General features: G+C 46.0%; 1 protein-coding gene across 2 annotated transcripts in view; it reads left to right on the top strand.

Moving 5' to 3' along the window:
- XIRP1 (xin actin binding repeat containing 1) overlaps positions 1 to 10,714 on the top strand; it is a 34,048-nt gene extending 23,334 nt beyond the window's left edge. For both annotated transcript variants that reach the window (XM_026091588.1, XM_026091587.1), the window contains exons 6-7: positions 1,237 to 1,290; positions 2,987 to 10,714. In XM_026091588.1, the coding sequence (XP_025947373.1) occupies positions 1,237 to 1,290; positions 2,987 to 10,714 (7,782 nt within the window). The remainder of the gene's footprint in view (positions 1 to 1,236; positions 1,291 to 2,986) is intronic.
- The last annotated feature ends 15,624 nt before the right edge of the window (positions 10,715 to 26,338 follow it).

Here is a 26,338-nt window from a genome sequence, read left to right as displayed (position 1 = left end):
AGGTGACCCTGCTTGAGCAGGGGGGTTGGACTAGATGATCTCCAGAGGTCCCTTCCAACCTCAGCGATTCTGTGATTCTGTGATTCTGTGATCCCCTGACCCAGGGGTGGTTTTATAACCTCTTCACTGCCACGTGGCAGCGATGTGCRCTGCTGCCGTGCTCCCCTCCCAAGAAATCCCATGTCCAAGCAACGAGTAAAGAAACCTCCTGCCCCATTTGCTCCTATCTACACGTAGTTCATTGAGCAATGCAAGTCCAGGAGGCTTCAAAGAAGCAAGAYGACTTCAGGGCCAGAGACACAAAAATACAGTTGGTGGATCCAACACAGGAGATTGGAAGGAGGTTTAATCTTGGCTGAGCGAGCACCTGCGATGCCCTTCATTTCCATTGAGAGCTGGAGCTGCYGAGCACCTTTGGGCCTGGGGCCCTAATCAGATTATAGGAGATGAACCACCTTCTGGCTGGAAGGGGCTGGTTGATTGCTGTTATTTTGCAAGGGTCCATCTTTTCATCGGGTAGCTGGGTGGCAGCAGCCAGCGAATGCTGGGCACCGYGGGATTGCACGTGCTGGATTATGCATACCTGTGTACAGAGCAGGTTCAGACGCTGTTAAAAGCTGCCCTTTTGCCCCGTGGTCCATGCTCACACTGGGCTCGCTTCAGCCCCAGGCTGAGAAAGACCAGCGTGCTCCTRCTCAGCAATGCATGACGGGCAATATTACTTGCTGAGAAATGTTTCTTCATCAGAATCTCTGTTAGTCGAAACTTTTTAATTAATCTGCATTGCAATAAGTTGTTCTGGATGGGAAAGAAAAATGAGAGTCTAAGAAAAAAAAGAAAATTAACTTCAAAAAAATTTGTCATTGAGGTCAGCTCTTAAAATTCATAATGTAATCACAAATGCAAATCAACTTTATTTTAAGTTACTTAAATATAAACAAAAACACAAGCCAAATCAAATTTAGGAGAAATCAGTACTTTTTTTGTTTTTTTTTTCTCCAACCCTAAACAAATGTGTTTGGGATTTCTTTTTGTTGACTGAGACTTTTGGGGAAAAAAAGAAGTGATTAACCTGCAATAAGATTGTTTTTCCCAACTGTACAGAACTGTCTGTGAACCAAAACATACTCATCCATAATGGTTTTCAGCCGTCTTTAATAGACACATACATATATATACAAATATCAAATGTGTCTGCCTATGCACTCTGATGTCATTTCTCTCTGTCTTTTGCAGAGTACTTTAAAGGACAGCTCCATTCACTCTCCTGACAGCCAAAAAACAGGCAAGGTAAGAAATGTTAAAGATATGCACTGTTATCTAACCAAATATTTGTGGCTGTGGTGGAGTGTGATTCAAATACCCACACAAGACAGCGAGTAGTGCTTTCATACTGAATATAGCTATCAGCTATTCAGGCGCCCTTCCCCGTGTTTAGACGTTCTTCACAGACTCAGAATAAGTTTATTTTTTAAAAAAGTGCATTCAAAGTATTTTGGCTCATATGAAAGCTTTACATTTTACACTCGCTGCAGAATATGCTGATTTTGGTATTCTGGAGTTCTTTACTAATGTTCAATACTTATTTTCAGACGGAACAATCTGTATGTAACAGAGTGAAATAACATTGCGCACCATTGCTTTGAGCAACAACTAATAATATTCCAGGCGTAACTCTACAGGTGTAACTCTGAAGGCATGCAAAGGTCAGCAGGTCTTTTTGCTGAAGGAAAAGCTACCAGGATTATAGTCCTTCTTAGATAATGATTATAGACCTTAACTACCTTCCCTTTGGAAAAATGCCAATCCAGTAGAGCTCGCAGGTATTCAGTTCAGCAATTGGCTATTCAGCGCTCAGAGTTCCCAAGCTAAGGAGAAAAATTCAGAAAGTGAGGCCCAAAGGTAGGCTAAACAGCCACAGTCCAACCCTTTTCACTTCCTTATCAACACTGCTGAGAAATCGAAAGCTGAATTCAGTCTGAGTGAGCCTGAGAAGGTCACACTTTTCCTGACCCTCAGCTGTGGGTGTTACTCCAATCTTGCTTTCTCCTCCTAACAGAGCACATCAGAATTTGGCCTGCTAATCCAGCAGTTTATAAACTGAGTTAGTTTACAGGCTGAGGGGCCAAAAATAGAGAATTCACAAAGAAAAGCACCGGAAAGGAATGCTTAAAAGAATGTGAGTTGAGGCAAATGAACTCTGCTGTGACATAACAATGATATATTGGCTTCCAGGTCTGCAGCAAGTTACTCGTTCTTACAGAACATGCTAAATGGGATAGGTCTAAGTGGATCGTAGTTAAGTGCCTCTCATTTTATCCTCATTCCCTTGATCTGTATTTAAGTCTCCAATGTATAACTGTGCATCTATTCTCATGCAAAATAATGATATAGAGTTATATAGTTGGAGATTGTCCAGAAATGGACTGTCCTCATCAACTCAGTTTCACACATTTATTTGGTTCCCTCCACCCATTTTCTTCTTGACACCTCTTTGCGAGTTGCTCTTTGGCCTTCTCCTCAACCCATAGCCACGTTCCCTGACTCTCTTCAGGACCCCACGCTGCCCTGGACACATGGGAGCAAGAGGGAGAAGTTAACTCTTAGCTTGCTACTCAAACATAGACTTCTTTATGCTATTCTTGTGGTCCATCTCTCTTGCCGACACAGTCCAAATCGGGCATCGCTGTTACGCTGTAGCTGGATTGAAGCCCAGGAACTCCAGGCTAGCCACTGTACGTGCCTGGATTAGAGACCTTGCTTTAGAGTTCATTGCTGTGGATTCAGAGCTAACACCAAGCCTGGAGCATGTGCAGTGGTGTGATGCTTTGGAGTGCTGTGTGCTACTGAACCAAAGGTATGGAGCTCAGTAGGTGCATTGATTTCCTTTGTTTGGATGGCTTTTTCTTTTGCCGTTTGCACTACTAATGGCCACTGGACTGGGTGGGAAGAGACAATGCTGACATTTAAAACTGTTTCCCTAAAGATGGCAGAGGTTCAGAAATCATCTAAAATTGCCATCAAGAAAATGGAAGAGGACTTATCTCCCGCTCCTGCCCTCGGCTTGGTCCAAGTCAGCACTCTCGCTGCGGGGAACCAGGATCCCAGCCCGCTCCCCATGCCTCCTACGAAGCAATCCTTCTCCAAGTTCTACCAGCAGCGCCAAGTGAATGAGCTAAGGAGGCTGTACAGACACATGCATCCTGAGCTCAGGAAGAACTTGGAAGAAGCTGTGACTGAGGACCTGGCAGAAATGCTTAATACTGAAGATCCCAATGCACAGGCCTCTGTGAACCTGGACAAAGTCCTGCCAGGGGAGGTTCAGTCCATGCGCTGGATCTTTGAGAACTGGGCGCTTGACTCTATTGGGGACCATCAAGCCACAAAGAAGCTGACAGAAGAAGAGGTCATTCCTGGTGGGGATGTGAAAAGTACTTCCCTGAGGTTCGAAAGTCAGTCAGTCAATGGGGACAGGCTGTCAACACCAGCCAAGGTATCAGAAACAGACCATGCCAAAGGGGATGTGCATACCGCCAGGTGGCTGTTTGAAACCCAGCCGCTAGACTCCTTAAACAAACTGTACTCAGATGAAACAGAAGTGCAGGAGGCAGTTCTCAAGGAGCCTGTCCAGGGAGGTGATGTGAAAGGTGCCAGACAGCTCTTTGAAGCCCAGTCCTTGGATGCTATAGGGCGCTGCTGCTCAGTGGAGGAGAAGAGCATCTTACAACTCAAGTCAGAAATCCAGGAACTAAAAGGTGATGTCAAGAAGACTATCAAGCTTTTCCAAACAGAGCCACTCTGTGCCATCAGAGACAAAACTGGGAATATCCATGAGATCAAATCTGTTTGCCGAGAAGAAATACAGAGCAATGCAGTCAGGACTGCTCGCTGGCTGTTTGAGACTCAACCACTGGATACCATCAACAAGGACACTTCCAAAGTGCAAATAATCCGTGGGATTTCACTGGAAGAACTAGGAAGGCCAGATGTCAGTGGAGCAAGGTGGATATTTGAAACTCAGCCTCTGGATGCCATCAGAGAAATTACAGTGGAAGAACAGGATTTTAAGGCTTCAATGGATTTTACCACAGGGGCGGATGTTAGTAAGCAACGAATGCTGTTTGAGACCCAGGCTCTTGATTCTCTGAAAGGAGAAGCTTCAGAGAGTGTCACAGCCAAAGAACAAGTCATTGGAGTTGATGTGAAATCTACACTCTGGCTATTTGAGACCCAGCCAATGGAAACTCTGAAAGATAATTTTGAGGTGGGACATTTAAAAAAAGTAGAGCTTTCAGCAGAGGAGAAGGGAGATGTGAAGCAAAGAAAACATGTCTTTGAGACCTGTCCGCTCGGCAGCATCTCTACAGCATCTGAGGAAGAAATTTCAGCTGCCAGTGCAGAAGAGGTGGTAAAAGGGGATGTGAAGTCTTTCAAGACTCTGTTTGAGACTCTTCCATTAGACAGCATTAAGCAGGCTAATGCTGAGCCCATCACCAAAGAAGAGGAGCAGATTCCTGCTGGGAACGTCAAAGCCAACCAAATCCTGTTCGAGACGACACCTCTGTATGCCATTAAAGACAGCTTTGGTAATTTCCACGAAGTCACCTCTGTAAGCAGAGAGCAAGTCATCAGTGGTGATGTCAAGAACTATAAGTGGATGTTTGAAACCAGACCGCTGGACCAGTTTGATGAAAGCACCAAGAAAGTGGACATAATACGTGGGATCACAAAACAGGAGGTGGTAGCTGGTGACGTTAGAACAGCCAAGTGGCTCTTTGAAACTCAGCCCATGGATGTCATTCACCACCAAGCCATGCAAGGTGAGGAGCACCCATTGGTGAAGCGGGAGGTCTCCCAGAGGGGAGATGTGAAGACCTGCAGGTGGCTTTTTGAGACCCAGCCCATCAACACCCTGTATGAGAAGGCTGAAAAGAAGCAGGAAGAGGATGGCTATGTACCCCAAGCTGATGTGAAGACATACACATGGATGTTTGAGACCCAGCCCCTGGACTCTCTGAAAGGCCAGGAGGAGCAGTATTTGCAAGTCAGCAAAGCATACAGTCAGGATGACGTAGAGGGAGTTGATGTCAAAACTGTCCGGCATCTGTTTGAGACCGAACCATTGGGCAGCAGTGTTGCCAGTAAAGCTGACCTCAAGGAAACTGTGCGGTACTGCAGTCGTGTGGAGATACAGTCTGGAGAAGTGTCCAGAGTGAAGGAGTTCTTTGAAGCTAAGCCCTTGGATACAGCAACTAAACCAACAGTGGTCGTGAAGGATGATGGAAAGATTGAAGCTGGATCTGTGCACAAGTTCACTTGGCTTTTTGAGAACTTCCCCATGGACTCCCTGAAGGACAGTTCTGAAGGCATCCAGGAAATCCCTCCAGAGAAGGATACCAAGGGGGGAGATGTTAGAGGCAAAAGGTTCATATTTGAGACCTACTCCCTTGACCAAATCCATGATGAGGTGGATGAGACAGAGATCCAGAAGATCCAGAAAGACACCATGAAAAAAGTCAATGTCAAGTCCTGCACGATGCTCTTTGAAAGCCAGCCCTTGTATGCTATCCAGGATAAAGAGGGGGGATACCATGAGGTCACCTCAGTGCAGAAAGAAGAAATCATGAAAGGTGATGTGAAAGGTGCCCGGTGGTTGTTCGAAACTAAGCCCCTGGACCAGATCAAAAAGGAGGAAGAGGTGTTTGTGATTAGGGCCGTCACCCAAGAGGATATCAAGAAAGGGGATGTCCAGGCTGCCCGGTGGAGGTTTGAGACAGAACCTCTTGACTCCTTCTCCAGGGAAAAGAGGTCTGTGCCCAGAACAGTAGATGATGTGCTGAAGGGAGATGTTCAGTCCAATAAGGAACTCTTTGAGTCCCAAAAGGTGGGCCAAAAGAAGTATGTGAGGATGGTCAGCGTCAGTGATGTCCAACGGGGTGATGTGAGGACGTCCACCTGGCTTTTTGAAAACCAGCCTGTGGACTCCCTTCATGGGGATGCAGACAGAAGCTCATCTATTAGCACGGTGCAGAGAGAGGACAGCCAGAAAGGGGATGTGAAACGCTGCACCTGGTTGTTTGAAACCCAGCCGATGGACACCCTCAAGGACGTGGATGTGACAGCCAGTGCTGAGGTCCAAGAAGCTATCCCTCATGCAGATGTAAAAAGCACGACGTGGCTCTTTGAGAGCACACCTTTGGATAAGCTGAGTGCTTCTGAAGGCCATGTAGAAACAGAAGTGAAAGAAAGGACCATGAAGGAGACTTTGGAGATGCTCTGCGCTTGCCAGGCTATTCAGCACAGTGGGATCCTCATTGAAGCCAATGATATGGAAAGTGTGAAGATGGTGAAGTACCAGCTCAGCAGCCCAGGTGCTCCAGAAGTACTGAAAGAAGAGATTGTGGGAGGCCATTTGCAAAGGATCATGCTACAGCTTCTGCACAGAACCAACGTGGAAGCACAGGGAGTGCTGGTGGAGGAGGACAGAGAGGGCAAGATCAAAGTGAGCCCATTGCAGCTACTAGACCTGAGTGAAGCTGTTAAAAGCAAAGAGGACATAAGTGGAAATGTGGCTAAGGCTGTCCAGGGCCTCCTCAGTCAAGAGGCCTCCATCAAAAAGGGGATGGTCTTACAAGAGACAAAGACAGGATCAGTGAAGATGACTCTCTACTCCCTCTTGTTCCACTCTGTCCAGCAAAAAGTTGTCAAGGGGGATGTGAAGACCACAATAGGGAACCTGCTGGCTTCTTCTCAGGGACAGAGAGCAACAGCCACCGTCAAGCGGGAAGACAATGAGAAGGGGAATGTCCAGCTTTTCACCAGCTGCATTGAGAAGGGAGATCTGGAGTATCTGAAGAACCTCCAGCAGGAGTCAGAGATACAGTCCCTCGTCTCTTCTCAAGCAGAGCAGGGGACAGCTGAGAGTGCACCACGGGATGTGCAGAGGTCCATGATACATATCTTACAAAGGGATGAACAAACAGAGAAAGTTATTGCAGAGGGTGAGCCAGGGGCCATGGAGGGAGCAAAAAAACTGTGTGCATGTGAAAGCATGGGCAAAGAGGGCGCATTAGACAGAGAGGCTGTGCATGCAGTGGGTATGAGAGGCACCACTGTGCATTGTCTTGGGAAGCCCCTGAGCTTGCCCACAGTTATGGGAAAGGAAGAAATTCTTTCGGGGGGGCTTAAAGTGACTACAAAGTCAATTCAAAGGGTTGCAAATGGCAGCAAGAAGCAACAAATGACAGAGAAAGAAGAGACCGTCTCTGCCAGTTTGATGGAACCCAAAACTGTGACACAAGGCACAGCCCAGACYACAGTGACAGTTCAGAGGGACAAAGTAGCTGGGAAACACCAGAGCTTCGTGGCTGGAGAAGCCAGCCAGATGTCAGCACAGCCAGAAGAAAAGGCACTTGGGAGTGATCTCCAGGCTGCAATGCAAAGCCTGAGGCTAGCAACAGCAGAGGCGAAAAGCATTCAGCACCACGTCCAGAGCAAGCTACAGAGGAGCAGGGAGGAAGTCCATGTGGCCTGCAGGCATCAGGCAGCCAGCACACAGAGGACAATGACCCTTCAATCAAACACACACCAGCAAGACTCTTCAACCAAACAGGAAAGCACCAGCACTGCCATCAGGACCACCACCACTAAAATGCAGGAGGCATCCAAGACCCACACAGGCGTGTCTCAGAAGACCATAGCATCACACAAAAAGGTCAGTGCTTCTGAGGAAGTACAGGGAGGACAGCTGTTGAGCCAGGAAAGCCAAGTTGTGCCTAGTGCAGATGTTAGCATTAAGGATGGCCTTTATACTGCCAAGCCTGTGAAAACCTATGTAAACCCTTTTCTTGAGTCTGATTACAAAGAGCAATCAGTGCAAGAAGAAAGAGAGCGAGATGTTATTATCAGAGGGGATGTACAGACAGCTATCAGAGCACTGCAAAGTGCCACCACAGAACAGCGCCTGGTAGAAAAGGAGGATATTGTTCGAGGTAATTTAAAGGCCACACTTCAGTCACTGGAAAAGTCTAACGTTAATGTCTCCAGAGGGGATTTTAAAGCCGCTATGATATACAGAAATGCAGGGCAGTCCTATTMTGTGTGTAAAAAGAAAAATGAGACTCAAGACATTAGTAATCAGACAGCTGTAGTGGCTTCAGGGTCGCAGGCTGATAATGACTCTCCTCCTCCTCCCCCAGTTGCTGTGATGAAAGCAGAGCATTGCCCACCCTCATCTAAAGCAACAACAGAAGGTGCCCTTCCACAGCCAACCAGCCAAGATGAAGCCCCAGGATGTTCTGCAACACTACAGAACCCCCTTCCTGCCCTCTCTCCTCTGTCCTCCAAATCCAGTGATCAGAGTCCTGCAGAGAAGCCCAGAATTCCTCCAAAACCAGAAATTACTGCCCCACTAAGGAAAAAACCTGTTCCTCCTCCAAAACCTGAGCATCTCTCATATGAGGCACATTCTGCCCCTGCAAGCAATAGCAAAGACAAATCAACTAAACCTATCCCTCCATCCCTGCCTCCAAAACCTCCATGCCTGAGGGAGGTCAGCAAGCCAAAGTCTCCACCATCAGAGCTGGGATTGTGTTGCATGGATGTGCAGGAACAATCAGGCCACAGGGAGGTTCAGGCAAAATGCTGCACTTCAGAGTCACCAGTGCACAAATCTGTCACTGTTCAGGATGTGAGCCGTGAGAGACAGCCACCAAAAGACATTGTCAAAACCCCTCTTCAAATTGCGGAAGAAAGGTACAAGATGAGCAAAGGAGGACAAAGTAATGTAGAATCAGACACTGCTAAGACCTCAAAGACACTTAAAAATGGAGTGGTTGGTTTTGAAGCTGAGCAAGGAATGAAGAGAGAGAAAGCAGCAGCTCCAAAGAGCTGTCCAGATGAGATAATTCAGAGGCATACACAGCCGTGCAGCCAAGAGGACTGGTGCACTTCAGTATCACAGTTAGCCTGTCCCAGTGGAGCAAGGATGCTTAACGCACTAGGGCAGACTGAACTAAGCACCTCCTCTGTGGGCTGCACTACTCCTCCCAAAGGGAGAGATGACATTGCACAAAATGCCTCACCCAAGGTGGAAAGGGAAAGTGTGTCTAATGCTTACGGATCATGGGATGGTCAGAGAGTCACACAGCAGGTGAAAGAGCAGAGACAAGAGGGTCATTCAATGTCCTTCCATCAGCAGCCAATGAACTCCTTCCAGGAGCAACAGCAGGAGAATAGCAGGCAATTGAAATGTCCTGATATGGAGGCAGAGATGCCTGCCCAGGAGAAGCCAGCAGTGACCATGAGAGAAAAACCCAAGAGAGAAACAGAAGATGAACGTCGAAAGAGGCTGTCTGTGCATAAAGAGGAGATCATGAAAGGCAATGTCAAGGAGGCTATGGAGATCTTTGAGAACCTGAGGAGGCAGGAGGAGCTGCAAGAGATCTTGACTCGGGTGAAGGAGTTTGAAGAAGAGACAAGCAAAGTGGATGTGAAAGCCCTGAGGAGTTTCTTCGAAAAGGTCCCTGACTGGGTGGTTCACCAGAAGGCCCACCAGGCCAAGCAACAGTCCAGGGCTGAGACACCAGTGAAGGAGGACACTGACAGCATCTCCTCAGTGGAGCTGGTTTTTGGGGACCTGGAGCGAGCGAGTGCTGAGATTGCCCACCTGAAGGAACAGACACTCTCCCGGCTCCTGGACATCGAGGAGGCCATCAGGAAAGCTCTTTATTCCGTTTCTAGCCTCAAGTCTGAGTCAGACATAGCTGGGCTCTCTGGGCTGTTCAAGGAGTCTCTAGGGAACACCCAGAGCCCTGTGAGCAGCAGCAATATCCGTAAAATCAGCATTGTCTCAAGCAAAGCCAAGCAGGAGGGCACCACACTGGAGACAGGGGAGGCAGTGCCTGTGGGGTGTGCAAAGGCGGCGGAAAACATTGACGTACCCAAAGCAGAGCTAGAGGTCCCCCGCCTCATTCATCCTCGTGTCAGTTCTCCCTCCTCACCTTCCTACATCTCCATCGAATCTGCTGCCAGGAAACCTGCAGAATCACCCAGGACTGCACATTCCCCATGGGAAATCCCTTCACCRGACTGTCTCAATGCTTCAGGAAAGAAGGATGCCTTCGCTCAGGACAACTTTAGCTCCTTTAGCCATCCATCAGCAGGGTCTGCTGGGCATGACCTCRCTTCCTTCGAGAACAGACCAGAGCCCATCCAAATGAAAGCTGGGCTGAGCTCAATGAAGCAGCTTCCCCTTGGCAAAGACAATCATCAGATCAATGAGAAAGAAAGGTGCCCTCTGGACACCTCCAAAGGCAGCTGCCACTGTGGGATCAAAGGAGGCTTTTCAGACTATTGCTCTCTGAATGTCCCCAGCCCACAGAACCCACGAAGGCAGAAAAGCATCTTGGAGCTGCAGACGGGGCCTGATGGATCCAAGCTCTATGGAGCCACTCGGACAGTCACAGAGCAGTACGAGGAAATGGATCAGTTTGGAAACAAAATCATCACCTCGTCCACTACAGTCACCAAGCAATCCGAGACCCAAACATCCTCCACATGCAATGTGGCATCTCACCCCAGATATGAGGCATCTGCCACACCCCTCTTTCGGAGGTACTTGAAGAGCCCAAGTGAAAGCTTCCACACCAATGGCAGTTTTCAGGAGCCGGGCGTAGTTTTTGTCACCTTCGGCAACTCCAAGCCAAAGAAATAGGAGATCCTGAAGAGCAAGAGGCAACGGTATAAAGCGAAAAAGAAAGTTCACAACAATAAATCTCCTGGTTTATCCAAATTACACAAAGGGACTTGTCTACACCCTAAAGAGTTCTCAAAGTCATCATCTCAGTGTTTTCATACAGACAGGACAGATGCAGTCTGACTTGATGCTGGAGGTGAACAGCAGCCCTCACCTGGCCAACCCAACAGACTTGGTGCTGCACCACAACCCAGAGCCCTGACACTGTTAGAAGCACAAAGGAAAATCCATCCATGGGCATCTTAGGACAGCATCTTCCTCCTAAAGTGTTTTGGGGGATTGTACCAGGCTTCTATGAACCAGAGCATAAGAAAGGATAGATAGAACCAACTAAAGAACCAGCCAACCTGATCACTGGGAAATAAGCACCTTTATGCTATCTTCTTTTTCTGATTTTAGTACAAACTTCCCAAGAAGGGTATCCTAAACACACATATATGTATATATACATATATTCACATTGATGGGTGGGTTAGAGAGGTTTTCTCTTAGCCAGTAACAACAACAACAAAAAAGAAAATAAAAAGCAAAAAAAAAAAAAGTAATGATCTCAAATTGCTATCACAATGGGCAGGGGAGGTATTTAGCAGAGTTCGGTTCCCTGAAAGTACTCAATGCTACTGAAAATTATCTAAGTCAAGATTTACAGCTATCATTGTCATTCCCCTGAAGAAAGATGCAATGAAAAATGCTGTAGGTGAGACAGAACGGTTATTGCTTTCCTTTCTTTATTTTAGAATTGTAATTTATTATTTAGTATATACAAAACCTTGTTTTAGATTTTCCATGCTTTCATATGTTTACTGTTTAAATTCATTTTGAAACTTTGTAAAACAATTTTCTTTTTATTATGACTTTGTTTTGTACATTCTCAACTCAAGATTTTAGATATTTTGTTGCTTTTTTTACCTTTTATTGCTGCATTATGAAGGTAAACATTACCTCTAAAAATATTTTGGTCTGGCTGACTTTCTTTCGTTGAGTGCTTGTTTCCTTTCAAAGTAGCAGAAATTGTCTCTCAATGAACTAGTTGAATTACACATTGAGGATGCGCTCAATCACTTGAGTGATTTAATCTGCACCTTCTTTACAAAGTGGGTGGATTATCAGTTCTGCAGCAAGCAGCCTTCAGTCACCAGTCAGAAAACTGAATTGAGTCCAGGCTAATATGCACCACCCAATCCAGGAGCCTGTGCAGGTGAATGGAGACTAGATAGTAAGCAGACCCCAAAAGAGTCTGAACACTAACCTGTACTGCTTTCCTCTGAACAAGAGGGTAGCAGAGGTGTTGTGCCTCTGTGAGCCTCACAAGGAGAGGCAGGTGCTGAACCACCCTTTGCTCAGTGCTGTAAATCACAGGTTGGCCATTTCTGGGGAGTGAGGAGAGTTATCACGGAGTTTGCTCCAGATATGCAAGAATGTGAGAGCTTACAGAGCAACTGGGTGGTCTCTCGGGGAGCTGTGTCCTACCACCTGGCTCAGACTTAGGCTACCAGTCTGTCTGACCTGTGGCAATCCACCTCATTTCCCTGTGCATCAGTTTATCCTTCTTCAGAGGGGGACATGGACCTCATTCAAAAACAAATCATGTTTCAGTGAGATGCTATGGTTAATATTTACTTTTTCCCTCTGAGGAAAAAGATATCCCTTACATTGATGATTAAAGAACAAACATTGGGATAGAAGGGACCATTTCAGAGTCTACCGCTTCATATCCCTGAGTCCATTTAGCTATCATCTCCTACCATTCAACACCTTCTGTTCAAGGTGGTGTAGACCAGGMAGGAAGATTAAATCTAAAGTATTTGTTATTAATGCATAATGTGGATGTCTCCAACCTCCACAAAGCTTTTCGCTAAGATCGAAATTCATGGAAAATGTGTTAAGAACAAACACTGCCTCTCTGGTGATGCCCTGACAGTGGTGACTAGAAGGGATTTATTCTTAGTGTCTGGGTCTAAGAGTGATGAATCCTCAATGGAGGTGCGTGATAATACATCCTACCCTAACATGCTCCTGGCAGAGTTTTGGCTAAGCCTTCTTGGCCCATAGAAGTGCTCTGGAGAAGGATTTAGAAAAAAGTATGAGCTGTAGAAGTTCTGCTTCCCCCCAGAAAAGCTTCCTCATATCCAGAGTTGTTCCGTTTGCCTCTAGGCCCCCATAAGCTTGAAAGTGAGACATGCTGAAAGAAAAGTAATGCAGTTTTCAGTTCTGCCCTAGAATGTACCAAAGGTTGAGGTAAAACCAGGCATATCTGGTTTCAGGGAATCAGAACAAATAACTGCTTAGACCTTTCCAACTGTTTTAGTAGGATACGTTGTAGAAATAGGGGAGAATTATTAATTCTGAGTTGGTCTTGAAAATTTTTCCAGCACCACTTTTCTTATCCTTGCTTGTTTCTAGTCTTAGCTTGTTTCAGGATGCCCCAATATATGTTTGTTTCAACTCTTTTTAAGGACAGCTGCAGAGCAGTTTTAGTAAGCTGCAAACAGGTTGCTTGGGCAATGCAAAATGATTCCACAGGAACTCAAATAAACCCTAATATCCTGCATTGCCAGTGCTTAAAAATAGTGATCTTATTGTTTGTGTTTCCAGCTTTACAGGCTTTTTAAATGTCTCAATGAGCCATTTATGAAACTACTTTGAGATGTGTTTCTTTCATGGCATTTCCATCAACTAGGAACTGAAATATCATGAAGAGACAGATACTACATTATTTCAGTACCATACATGGCTCCTTGAAGCATTGAAAGAGATGGAAAGAAAACAAATGCAGAGATTTGAAACTCAAATGYAAGCTGAAGAATCAGTTCACAGTCTCCCTGCTTCAGACCTTGCAATAATAAACCAGCAGAGCAGRTAGAAACTTTAAAATCTCAAACAACTTGTCATAGTTTTCTGGGCTCTTGGATACAAGACATGATATTGTTCATCATGCTTCGTCCTAGTAGGTCACTCCATTCTCACACAGTGTTAGGAGAAATCAYCATACATGATTTCCTTCATTATCTCTTTGAAAGAACAAACTAGCTGGGAGAATTACTGGGACYAGTGGAGKGAAGACAGATGACCATGTCTTGACTGTACTTCCTTGAATGGTAAAGGAGAAATTCAGCTATGAATCCAGTTCTCTTGTAGCTGTAGGAATGAAACATGCCACATTTCAAGTGTCAGCATGGAGTGCGGCCCTTCCTGGCTCCATTTCAGCTGCTGGTCTCCCTGAGGACGCTCAGTCTYGGGCCAGGCAGTTTTGAGCTCACCTTCTTCCTCACCCATTGATAACACAGGCATTTTCAAGCTGATCCCTCCTGCCATAAAGATTTCAATGCACCTAGAAAAAAAAATTWAAAAAAAACAACTGATAAGCAGTAAGCCAGTCCTGACCTTCAGCATGGCAGTAATCAGCAGTGTACTGAAAGAGGCTTCCAGGAATAATCTGTACAGTTTTTYGAATAAGTCTTAAAATAATTTCCTTGCCCACAGTGCCATTTGATGGCTGCTAATCATCTCTCTATTTTCCAGACCATTAGGAAGGCTTATTCCTGAGGCTTATAAAAATACCTCTGAAGAGCAAGAGTATTTGTAATGCGTCAGACAGTGAGCACTTAAAATAAATCCCCCTGGTAAAAGAGACCTGCATCCCCTCTAAAAGATTACTCCACTTGGGGAACACGATCCAGTAATAAATATATTCCTTCCTGCCTAAGAGYAGAGTGATCTTGTTTGTTTGCTAAATGGCTCTGCTTCCTTCCTCAGTCATGATTAAGGGAAAGCATTTTTGCTTGAACAAGAGAAACACACCTGTAGTTACTCTCTTCTCTGCAAGGACACATACCTTTGTGCTGCATGATAGCTCATCACAGTCGATGGAAATGCCTGCAAGAGAATCTGGATATAACTATGATCTGTACTGCAAAATGCATCAAACCAGATGGATGCAAAGTCAACCCATTGGCTGAGATTTACTATTGCCAGGATTGACACTTTGTTCCATCGCCACCAATGATGACAGGTTCTTGCAGCTGCCTGTCGCCTCTTACTGTTCTTTGCCAAATAGCCTGCTCATTTCCTCCGGTGAAAAGGCATCCATGACAAGGTGCAGAGCTCCAGTTTCTCTGAGAGACTCAGTAACACACTGTTGCTTCTCACCTAGTGTCTGCTACCATTTTCYGCTTGGATAATCTATCTTTTCTSTGTGCACAAAATCATAATTTCTGCTTCACCTTCACTAGCACTGCCTTCACATTGGCRTCAGCACAGTCCTCTAGTACATTTTATCCCATCACTTCCTGCCCACTTGGAGGCATCCCAAGATCCCTCATGTTTGAGTATGTTGACACTGTGCTGTTCACAGCTCTCAGYCTGAGCAGTATAGAAAAGGAAAATCTCCAGGTTTGTGGTGCCTGTTGGTAGCTTAAAGGGGAATGYCACATTGGTGAAATTCATCTTGCCTAACTGACTAATTTTATCCAACTAAATGTGCCTGTTTTAGGCTAGATGTATCACTTTCTAGATTCCTTTAACTGGACCTCTACTGACTATACTAAGAGTTTGGACATCCATTACGCATATAGACATTTTCAAGTCCGTGGTCTGTTCTCTGAAGCAGACTGGAAAATTCAGAGGTGTGTTGAGATCACTGAACACTGAAGAAAATATGAGATTTTTGTTTGGATATACCATGACATTTTTGCTCATCACCACTTATTTAGCAAAAAATTCTTCAGAGGAAAGTTTTACATTTGCAAGTGAGAGTTTCCCTCTAGAAAGAGGGAAGAAAACCAAAGACGTTAAACCTTTCTTCTGGRAAGTGTTGTGATAGGACCACAAAGATAACTTGACCTTGCTGGCATGTTCCACCAAAAAAAGAAAGTGATTAAAACAAATTCAGGCCTTCAGCTATCTATTGAAAGTAAAAGGCAGGGTTTTGGTTCCCTCATCAATTCATTTCTTGAGATACACCGTGTGTACCTGATGCAGAAATGTCTTTGATGTTTCCTCTGGTTAAGGCTAAAATGTGGCCATCAGCCCATTCCACATAAAAGCAGAAAGTAAACTTACCYATTCTCTGAGCTGACAAGGCTGCAAACCAGGCTGAGCACATGTGGAACAAAAAACAAAGTGAGTTAGAGAGAATGAGTAAAACCCAATAAAATCAAACTGCAGCAAAATACCCCAGCAAAAAGGCAAAGATACCCTCATATGAGGAATTATCAGTACCTAGAGCACTGATCCAGCTAATCAGAGTTGATTTTTTATGGGATTGACTCAGCTGTGCTCCTTCTGGCTCTTTGGACAGACTTGACTGCGGATGAACTCACCAGGTAAGCTGAGCTCCTGCTTTGYATCACAGTGAAATGGAGCACACTGAGATATCCACATTTCCATGAGCTTCAGCAGCCTCTGAATTTCTTGCAGACCATGCAGACAACCTGGAGCTATTTCTGTCACTGGTCTAATGCTCATACTCCTTTATTCCATTCTCTCTCTACTAAGAAAATGGCTGGTGCTGGCAATACTTCCCAGAGGGATTCCCTGGGCTCTTCACATAAAGTGGTGTTTGAGGAATCAGGTCATGGTGTAAAATATAGCCCACAGTGTACACATACTGGAATGAACCACTGGATTCCTGGAGCTGTTGGAGCTTTAACACTGAGATGTGCTGCCTTTTTAGGGCTTGGACTACATGGTCTATGAGAGCAGCCATATGATGTCAGTGATTTCAAGAGTTGCCCACTTAGAGTTTTTGAGTCAGAGCCTCTTAATAATGTRTCCTAGCTCTTTTATGGCTTTTAAACAATTCAATCACTTATGTGGAGAGATCCAAGGATGCCTTGTCTTTTCTAAACCTATTCACCCCTGTCCTGACTGAACATTAATACTGACTTATCCAAGATGACAAGTAGCTTGAGTCACCCAGGAATTTGAACTCTCACAAAAAGTCTGCAAAATAACATCAACAAGAAAATCAGACGTAAGTATCATATTCAGCAAATGAGCTCACAAGGTTTTGCCAATGGTCATGATTCAGAGTTATTTAACTTCAGTTTCTCCTTTTTCTTCAGCCCATGTTGAAAGAGGTGTGCACCTCATGCCTCCAGCCTGTGTACTCTATGGAGCGYGTGGTCAGTGACAAAGTCTGTTTGCACCGCTCATGTTTCTGCTGCCAGATCTGCAGGAGGAAGCTGAGGTGAGTGGTAGGACCCCGGCCCATTTATTTTTAAGGATAGACCAAGTAGTTTCCATCAGAAGCGCCCAGTGCTAATTCTGATAGGGAAGGCTGCAGGTAACAGGAAAGAGCAGACTGTCTCCCTTACAAACCTGCCTCTCCATCACTAGAGATTGAAGACTGCTCACCTCAAGTTGTAGACACTTGTGGATCAGGCATYTGAATGRTGGTGCAAGGATATGCTGGAAATAAATATTTCAAAGGGGATGCTGATATGGAACTCAGTTTGGRTGCCTCACATGTTCATAGAGCCRTGTAGGTTGGAAGGGACCTCTGGAAGTCTCCATCCAGCCTCTTGCAGAYCCAGCAAGGGCYGATTGCTCAGGTCCAGGCGAGGTGTAAATGGCTCCAGGAATGGAGATTCCACAGGGAGCCCTCTTTCAAGTGGCAGGATCGGGGCCCCTCTTTCAAGATTTTACCACCTTATTGGTGACTTTTTTTTTTTTCTTATATCTCATCACATTTTCCTATATTGCAGCTTGTTCTCATTGCCTTTCAGTCTGTCACTGTGAACTTCCAAGAACAGTCTGGCTCTGTCTTCTCTATAACCTCCGATAAGATAGACAGACACAGGAATAAGATCCTCCCCATTAATTCAAGTCCTTTTCTGTGAGGCTGCTTGCCATCCCGTTGGCCCCTAGGCTGTGCAGACACACTCTCCCATCATGTAGCATGAGGGGAAACTGCTGTATCATGGGAGCCCTGCTATGTTTTACCCATATGGGCAATGCTATGCATACAGGGGGAGGATGAAGTCCTAGTGTGAAGCCTGGCCTATAAAGGAGAATAGGATCACACATAACCTGGACTACAGCTCCCAGAGGTTTTGTGTGGAAATATTTAACTTTTCAAGTGTTTGGGTTTTTGAAAGAAAAATCAAACATATCCTCAGAAAGCAGATGCTGCCTTTGAAAGGTTTCAGTCTTCAACTCCTCCCCCACCAAAAAAAAAAGTTTCCACTGGAAAACAATTTTGCTAGAAACCTGTCCCTCAGGGCTCCTGTTAATCCTTCCCTCCCTGACAGCATTTAACAGCTATGCCAATGTGTGTTTTCCAGCTTGCAAAACTATGCTGCCCTCCACGGGGTATTTTACTGCCAGCTCCACTACAAGCAGATGGCTGAAGTGAAAAGCAGAAGAGAGACAGGAAGGCTGGAGCACCAGCTAGTAGACCATCAGGTCCAAAGAGTGGCAATGGCAGGCAGAGGACCACAACCCCAGTACTGGCATAATAGGGTGGAAAAGAAAACTGAAGCAAGAGAGAAACCCACATCCTTTGAAGGACGGTGCAGCTTGCAGCTGGCTGAGCAAAGAGGAGAGCTGAGCAGCAGATCTGTCCTCTTAGGAAACCAGCAAAGAACTAGGTGGATGCTTTCAGAAACAGCCTTGTTGGCTATGGATGGAAAACCTGGAAAGGGAGGGTGTTCCTGGAAAAAGACTGCACTGAGCTTGCAAACCCGCCAGGCTGCGGGCAGCAGAGTGGACGTGATGATGCTCTGTGATCAGGAAGGAAAATCAATGGCAGAGACAGCTGTGAAGAAGGGAAGCTTCTTACCTGGGGTTACCTGTCCTGAAAAAAGAGATCAAGCTTGTTCCTGGCCTAAGCCAGGAGAACAGAGAGATGGCAGAAAGAAGCTAACGATCGTGGATGGGAATATATCCAGAGGGAAGCCAGGGGGCAAGGTCTCTGAGCGAGTTGCTGCGTTCCAGCAGAGCAGGTCCCAGCTGAAGAGAGGGCCTGTCTCTGCCTCCTCATCTGCAGTCCTGCGGCCTGTTAAATCTCTTGCTCATGGCTCATTCATTTTCCATCCTCCCACACTTCAAAACACTAAACCCACTAACTGGATGTACCTGGCTTCCACTGGGGGCTGCAACGTCTCCACAGCAGAGCTCCCAGCAAAGGAAAACGAGGTCTGTGGGACTCTTTCCCCTCTGAGTGTGTCCAGTGAAGCATGCACAATGCCTGCAGTGACAGATAACAAGCCTGAACTGACCATAGGCACTCCAGCTGCTGCAGAAGACAAGCATCCTCTCGAAGACAGAAGGAACAACCCTTGGTCCAACTGTGTGCCAGGAGAGCCTGAAACCAGAAACACCGCACATACAGTGCCAAAACATGGAGCTAAGGATGTTGTTCCCCCTGACCATGAAGCTGAAGATGAAGCTTCCTGCCTCTCTCGCGTGTCAGTGACCTCTTATGTAGCATGTGGTTCCCTGGAGCCTGGAGGGCTGAGGACATCGGTTGAGGCAGCCGAGCTGGTGAATGAGAAATCAAAGGCAAACACCAATGACTTCCCTGGAAAACTGATACCAGCAACTTTGGGGGAGACTACACAACCATCCAGTGGAGGTCATTTGCCTGAGGTTGAGAGCAAAGGGGCAGAATTTGGGAAGACAAAAGAAATGACACCAATAAGTGTATCAGGGTTTCTGGAAGAAGCTAGTCCTGAGCATACATCATCTCAGAAAAACAAACCAGAAAAGATTAGAGTCTCTTCATCTGGCTTGCCAGAGATAACAGATGACGACAATATGTCCTGCCTACAAGAAGCAGAACCTCAGGCCATGTATGACCCATTGATAAATAAACCTTATGGGGATGTTTCAATACACGATGGAAAATCATCTGCCAAGGATATTCCAGGATCAGCAGACATACCTCTGAAAGCAACCAGTGCCCCTTGGCCCTCACATGATGAAGCCAGCAAATYAGATGATACAAAATTCAAGTCGAAGGATCCCAGTAACGATCTTAGCAGAAACACTGTTCACATTTCAGAGCAATCATCTAAGAAATTAGACACTTCCAAATCGAATGTATCCTCAGACAAATCTAGAGGTCATCCAGTGGACAAAGGAAAAACAGATCTGAAACTCCCAGGGGAAAGTGCTGTGCACACACCAAGGCCTGAAGCCCGAAGCAAAGAGACCAGACACAGTCAAGCCAGGAAAGAGGTGCTGGGTAAAGGTTTCAGGCTTGGGAAAAACCCCTTCACTACGCTTTTTGGTTCTGAAGACAAAGGCAGCACTCCCAAGAAGGAAACAACAACTGAAGGGAAACCCACTAAACCCCAGTCAGCTTTCGTCACTTTGTTTGGTTACTCCTCAGAGAAGAAGCAGAGTCAACAAGAAAATCCTGAAAGATCTTCAGAACAAACAAATATTGAAGACAAGCAGGAAGAGCCTCAGGGTCCCCTCAGCTCCTCCAGGCAAGCCAAGCAAAAGGCCTCCAAGAACGATCAGCTGTCACAGCCAGGGAAGATGGAGATCATGCCTAAGGAAATGCAGGAGAGCTCAGGATGCTGCTCAGACAGCACTGACAGCAAAGAGACCAGTGACCTGTTGTTAGCTCCTGGTGCAAGCATTTCATGCACTGATAAACATGGGGTAACCAAACTTGACATTCATGACCAACCAGCTTTAAACTGGCAGGTTCAGCAACAACAGGACAATTGGTCTTCTCTATTGCCAGCAAAGGAATATCAAAAAGAATCTGCAGTAACCCTGGAAGGTCAGGGTCCTCTACTTCCTTCTCCAGAGCTTATGCCAACTGCTGATACCAACAAGGATCTCATCAGGGAAGGAAATCATCACAGTGCTCATCTACTGGAAATTCAAAGCTTGGTGAGTTTTGATGTTCAGGACACAAGACTAGAGGCTGGAATAATTTCTTCCTCAAGCCATTTAGGAGAGTTACCCAAGGAAGCTGAGTTTCAGTTAGACAACAGAGATCTGGAGGACAATACCATTTTGTTATCTGTAGAAAACAAAAGACAAGATTTTCCCAGCATAGCAAGTAAAACCCCACCACATTTAGACTTGCAAAATTCACAGACAGGAACTCCACCTTGCTTTGATGCAAATCCTTCAGAACTGTGTCAGAAAATCCCAGCAGAAACAAATACCCCATCAGCACTGTGGGATACCTCCAGCATCTCCCTTCTCCCTGGAAAGGATGAGATTGTCACTGACCCTGAAGGGATTCAGAGCTGTGAACTGCTGCAGCAGTTTGATCTACAATCCCAGGCTACAAAGGCTGCAGAAGATCCATTTGGTTTYGGTCTCAGTGCTGAAGGCTCAACCAACAAGCACCTCTCTACACAGGAAAGCAGTTTTCCACCAGTGTCCATGTTCACCAGCCACGTTTCTGAAACCCCTAATCAGGACGTCTTTGATCTTTTGAATGTTGATTCAGCCAAAATGGGCCAGGAGGCTCCTGCAAAAATAGACAGGAACAGAAAAACATCAGGAGCTGAAGTAGCTCATGAAAGTCACTCCTCTGCAGATCCAAATGTGTTAAATGATGGCCTTTCAGACCAGGAATTCTTTATATAGTTGACAAAAGAAGAGAGAAAAGCACCCACCACTGCAGTACAAGTTAGCTGATATGGGACAAAGATTGCTTTATGAAATCAGCTTAGAAATCCCCCACTTCTCTCACACAAGATGAATTCCATTGTACAAGAGGTAATTTAATAATGGCTTAAGGAGCTAAATTTTAGATCTCCATCCTGGTCATAGTGGGTCAGTGCTCAGTTCCCAAAAAAGAACATCACAAAAACTGGTTTCACTGCAAGGAACTTCTGAGGAGAGATTAACCTCTCCAATGGGACCAGCACCCCTTTCTCTGCACCTGGAGATCTTCCACATGATGTGCTGCTGAGGTCCCTCAGAGGATGTCTGCATGGCCACTGTCTGCATGGCAGAAGGGAGATAGACTTCCAAAGAGGGTGAACCAGCAAGCAGCCATGAGAAACAAACTCATCAAGAGCTAGAAACTAGAATGAGGAGAGAATGCTGTTATTAGGAAGGAACTGAATTCTTGGCCGCAAGTGCACTAGTAAAATGCAATGGGCAAAGGCAGAAGGGTGGTGATTCAGCTCCRAATTAGGTTTAGGTGTCTGTAATATTAGCCTTTCAATGTAAATCAGATGTCTACTCCCACATCATAGCCAATGGAGAGTTCGTAAGTCTAGTTAGTACAGTCTGAAGAGTGTTTCAGCTCACCCTAAAATAGACCATTGCATTTGAAAAGCTAAACAGCTCTCTGGCCTCCATTGACYGTATTGATTGATCTCCATTGACTACAATGCAACTGTAGATGTCTATTTCCCATATAGACAACTACATTTCRACATCCAGAGCTGAATTCCACCCAAAACATCATTTACCCTTTCACTGTATGGTTTGCCTACACCTAACAATAATGTCTCACTCCTCATATTATATTTTTCTTTCAGTAGACTGAAAAATTACTTCACATAGGAGGTCAGCATCATTATCCTCCTTGTAAAATGGTGAGCAAAGATAAGTGAAATGACCTTGCCAAGGTCACCTGGTAGGAAGGGCAGAGGAGGAAAGGGAACTTAGGTCTCTCAAAGCCCTAGGGCATTAGGGCGTTTGTTCTTCTGCGCTCTTAGTGCAGTGGCACCCTGAGCCTCTCTGACTGCCCTTTGCTGCAGTAACATAAATGTTAGAGGGGTTAACAATTATACTAATCAATGATAAATGAGGTCAACAGAAAGCTCAGAGAGTCAAATGCAAGAATACACATATTATGAAAAGATTCATGGAGCATATCCTTTCACCTGCTTTAATCAGCTGCATGTTTAAAAAAAAAGCATAAAGATGTTAAAACAATTAAAGACAAAATAAAATAAAACCTCCTTGCCCTTGCAGTACTGCAGTATACACTGTCTCTGTCAGATCTGCTGGAGGAATAATGCTGCTTAATGACTACATCTGCTGCAAAGCAATGTGTCAGTGCTCTTTACAGAGAGACTGCTAAATCAATACAAGTCAGGGGAAAAGACAGATGTCCTTGAAAGCTGCATGACTCATTAGATGCTGAAGTCAGTCTCTAGCCCACGACGGGGCAAGCAACTGGGGACAGAGGTGCTCCCAAATAACAGCCCTGCCTGAGACAGGGAGACTGGTCATACTGTGTTTAGAGATGGGGAACTGAGACCTAAAGGCTTGAAGGGATTAATCACCTCTTATTGAAACCAGTGGGAAGGGGCTGCCTCTTCACCTGTGCCAAAGACACTCTGAGTGACATCGCAGACCAAGTTGTCACCAGCACAAGCCCATAAACCTGGCTTCTCCTTGCCGGCARAGGGAGAGCAAAAATGGAGAAGCGCAAAATCTGGTTGGTATGAATCCATTCTGGTTGCGATCCCCCCCCATTGTACCTTTACAAGCATGGGCACAGCTACATCCAAATGCATCCGTGCTGTATTTGCCTCATCTTGAGTCTGTTTTTACYTACCTGGACTGAGCACATGGGGAAAGGTGGGGAAGCGACATTGCTCAGCATTTTCAGCAGGATGTAGCTCCATCGCCAGCAGGGTATTCACTTCCCAGACCATCTTCTCCTTCATCCTTCTTTTCCTCCTGGCCCAAAGTGTGCAGATCCCATTTGTGGGGCACTCTTCCTCAGCTAAGCTTTACTACCCTCTTCACCCAACCTAAAGGGGCCCAAATGGGCCTCCAACCACAGTCACTCCTGATGTCCACAGCTGCGTAAGGAGAAAAAAACAARTTCCTGAAAAAGCCAAGTTACGGTATCGATGCCCTGCTGTTTTGACCAGCCTTCCTACTTGGACAATGGTTTCTCTCTCTGAAGTACTAATGCTCTCGGATGCTGCATCTCCCCTTCCCCAGTCCTTGACATTTGCCCATGGGAGGTACAGGCTTTACAGCTGTTCATTCCAGATCTTCCCTGAGATCCACAAACTTCAGTGGGATTTCCATTTTCAAGAGGCTCTGCAAACATCAGCAACCTACCTGGGCAAAACTACCAGGTAGTGAGTAAAAAGAATAAGCAAAAGCCTAGCAGTCAAGCTCCAGCAAGCAGAGATTTGCAGTGCTGACCTAGTCTTTGTTCCCTGGAGATCCCAACTATGCTAGGATTGACCCACTAAGCCCCAGACATCATCATGAGGTGAGGACAGTCATAAGAACTATCTCTGCCAACCAGAAGAGTCATCTTAAAGTGACAGAGTTCCAGCAGGGCACTGAAGCTTTCCCATGGCTTCAGAAGAGTCTGTCTGGTGACAGTAGGACAAAAAGCCTCAAGAAGTCAAATCTGCGTTAGAGCATGTGACTCCAGGCATGTCTGAGTTCTCCACAGATAGTTTCTGTAGTCAAAAGTTGGCCTCTTTGCCACAGAAGGTGCTGGTGGCTGAGGGGTGGGAGGGAAGACCATAACCCACCCACAACATGGTAAGCTTGAAGAAGATTTCAGCTGGTCACAGCAAAGGCACCTACTCCTTGTTCAGCAGGCCACAGTGGAAATGCTTCTGTCTTGGTGGCCCTCCTTGATGAAGTCATCCCATGACATGGCAATCACAGATGGATTTAGGCCAAAAGGAACCTCTGGAGGTCTTTTAGTCCAACCTTCTGCTCAAAGCAGAGCTTTGAATAATAGTAAGTCCTTTCATCCATGGATGTGGAACCAATAGTAAATGATGTRTTTGACTGTATGATATGTGTGTATGATACATATGTATCTCTGGTGCAGATCTGCAAAACTCTAAGAAACCTTTACTCCTCTCTTCCCTTGTTCCCATTATTATCAATCAGGGTGGTCCCTCCCTTCCACCCCAGCACAGGGGGTGATGTTTTAAAGTTCTATCTTCTACTCCCTCCCATTTCTGTAAGTACCCCAGTGCTATCCACACTCAACAAACACTTACCTGGACTGCTGTGATCCTTCAGCAACTGTGCTGGACACTCAGATGTACTCTGTGAGTGGGAGTGAAGGACTAAGAGTTTGAGAGGAGGCATGAAGTGAGCACATCAGTGTCTGGTGAACTGTTGTATTGCCCTGGTGAAAGCAGCCTGGAGACTATTGCCAAATTGCACATGGACTTTCATACACTGAGGACAATCTAGCTTTCTAGTTTCTGGGGATAAAGAGAGTCTGTCCAGGAAATAGTTCAGACATGCAGTAGAAACCAAGTCAGTCTCCTTTTTTGAGTAACATCAGAACCTCAGGCAAAGCCAGACTGGTGTCATTTCTTATCCCCAAACCCTGTACCCTCCGCGCATCTGTATGAATAGTGTGTTGGTTTTTAAGGGGCACTCTCTAACTCAAATCTGTTTTAGGATTCTCTCCAAAATGTTGTTGCAGTTTAGACCTGGGTTTACAACTGTCCAGTGTTCCTGCCTGGGGCAAATGAAAACCAATGGTTTTGGACACAACTGTCAAGACCAAGCCCACTTGTCCACCAGACCTATGTCTTGGTCCAAATAAGTGCTTTGCTGTTCTTCTATCCCACAGTCACTAGGATGTTCTATACGTCTCTTAAGCCATTAATAAGAGCAGAAAATTTACTCTGCATCTCCCCACTTCAGAAAATTCCTAAGAAGCACTACTTTGTCACGAGAAAATGTTTTCCTCATACATCTCAGGATACCCACAAAACTTATTTCCTTGCTTCAATGAAATAATAAATTGATTTGAAATGAAAGGGGAAACTGTGAGCCTGCTGTCTGCCCTGACACACGAGGCAATGGCAGCCCTTCTCTGAAAGGAGGTGTTCATGCAGGAAGACAAGGAGAGGGCAAAACCGGCAAATACCCCTCCAGAGAAGAATAACTCAGTCATTTCTGCAGTTCAAACAGCCAACACAGCAGGCCCAGCAAAAGACTGTGCAGTAAGTGGCACAACATGCTTCAGAAATGGAAAGTGCATCCCATGCCCTCGCTGTACCACTTCAGTGCCAGGTGCTCAGCCTCTAATGAGCCATCTCAGCCCTGAGGAGGGCTCAGCCCCACAGTCCAGACATTCGGGTTTGGGGTGATCCAGTGCGGGGAGCAGCACTGTGAGAGTGGACTCGGCTCCGCAGGAAGCCACCACTCAGGAGGAGTCTACAGGCAGATGTTGGCAGGCAAGCAACGGCTCTGAGCACCATGGGGACCTGCTGGGGACGAAAGCAGGAGGCCGCGGCAGAGCAGGGACCCAGCCCCAGGCTCCTGAACCACTTCCCTCGGCTCACCTCCTGTTCCCTCCTCTGGTGCCTGGATGCAACCCCAGCGCGTGGGTCCAAGCCCTCCTCTGGGTGCTCACAGCCTCCCGTCTCTGACAAAGACCTCAAGCGCTGCAGCACGGCTGCCTTCAGGAGGCTTGGGGAGACATGCCAGACTGAGACAAAACACACTGTCCTTGTGCTGTTGCTGAGAGCAGCAGTGCTCTGGCACCTTTGCTCTTGCCCTGGGAACACAGAGGGAATTACAAAGTGCATCCTGGAGAACACCGGTATATCATTCTAATGGGGCAATAYGCTGATAGAAGTGCACGTTTTATCACATCTGATTAGGGGTTTAGTGCTCATGCAGTTTAAACATTAG

Source organism: Apteryx rowi, unplaced genomic scaffold (genome assembly GCF_003343035.1).
Source record: "Apteryx rowi isolate R43461 unplaced genomic scaffold, aptRow1 scaffold_91, whole genome shotgun sequence".
Taxonomy (NCBI): domain Eukaryota; kingdom Metazoa; phylum Chordata; class Aves; order Apterygiformes; family Apterygidae; genus Apteryx; species Apteryx rowi.
Note: the sequence above shows the minus strand (reverse complement) of the source record. Positions and strands in the feature narration are given on the sequence as shown.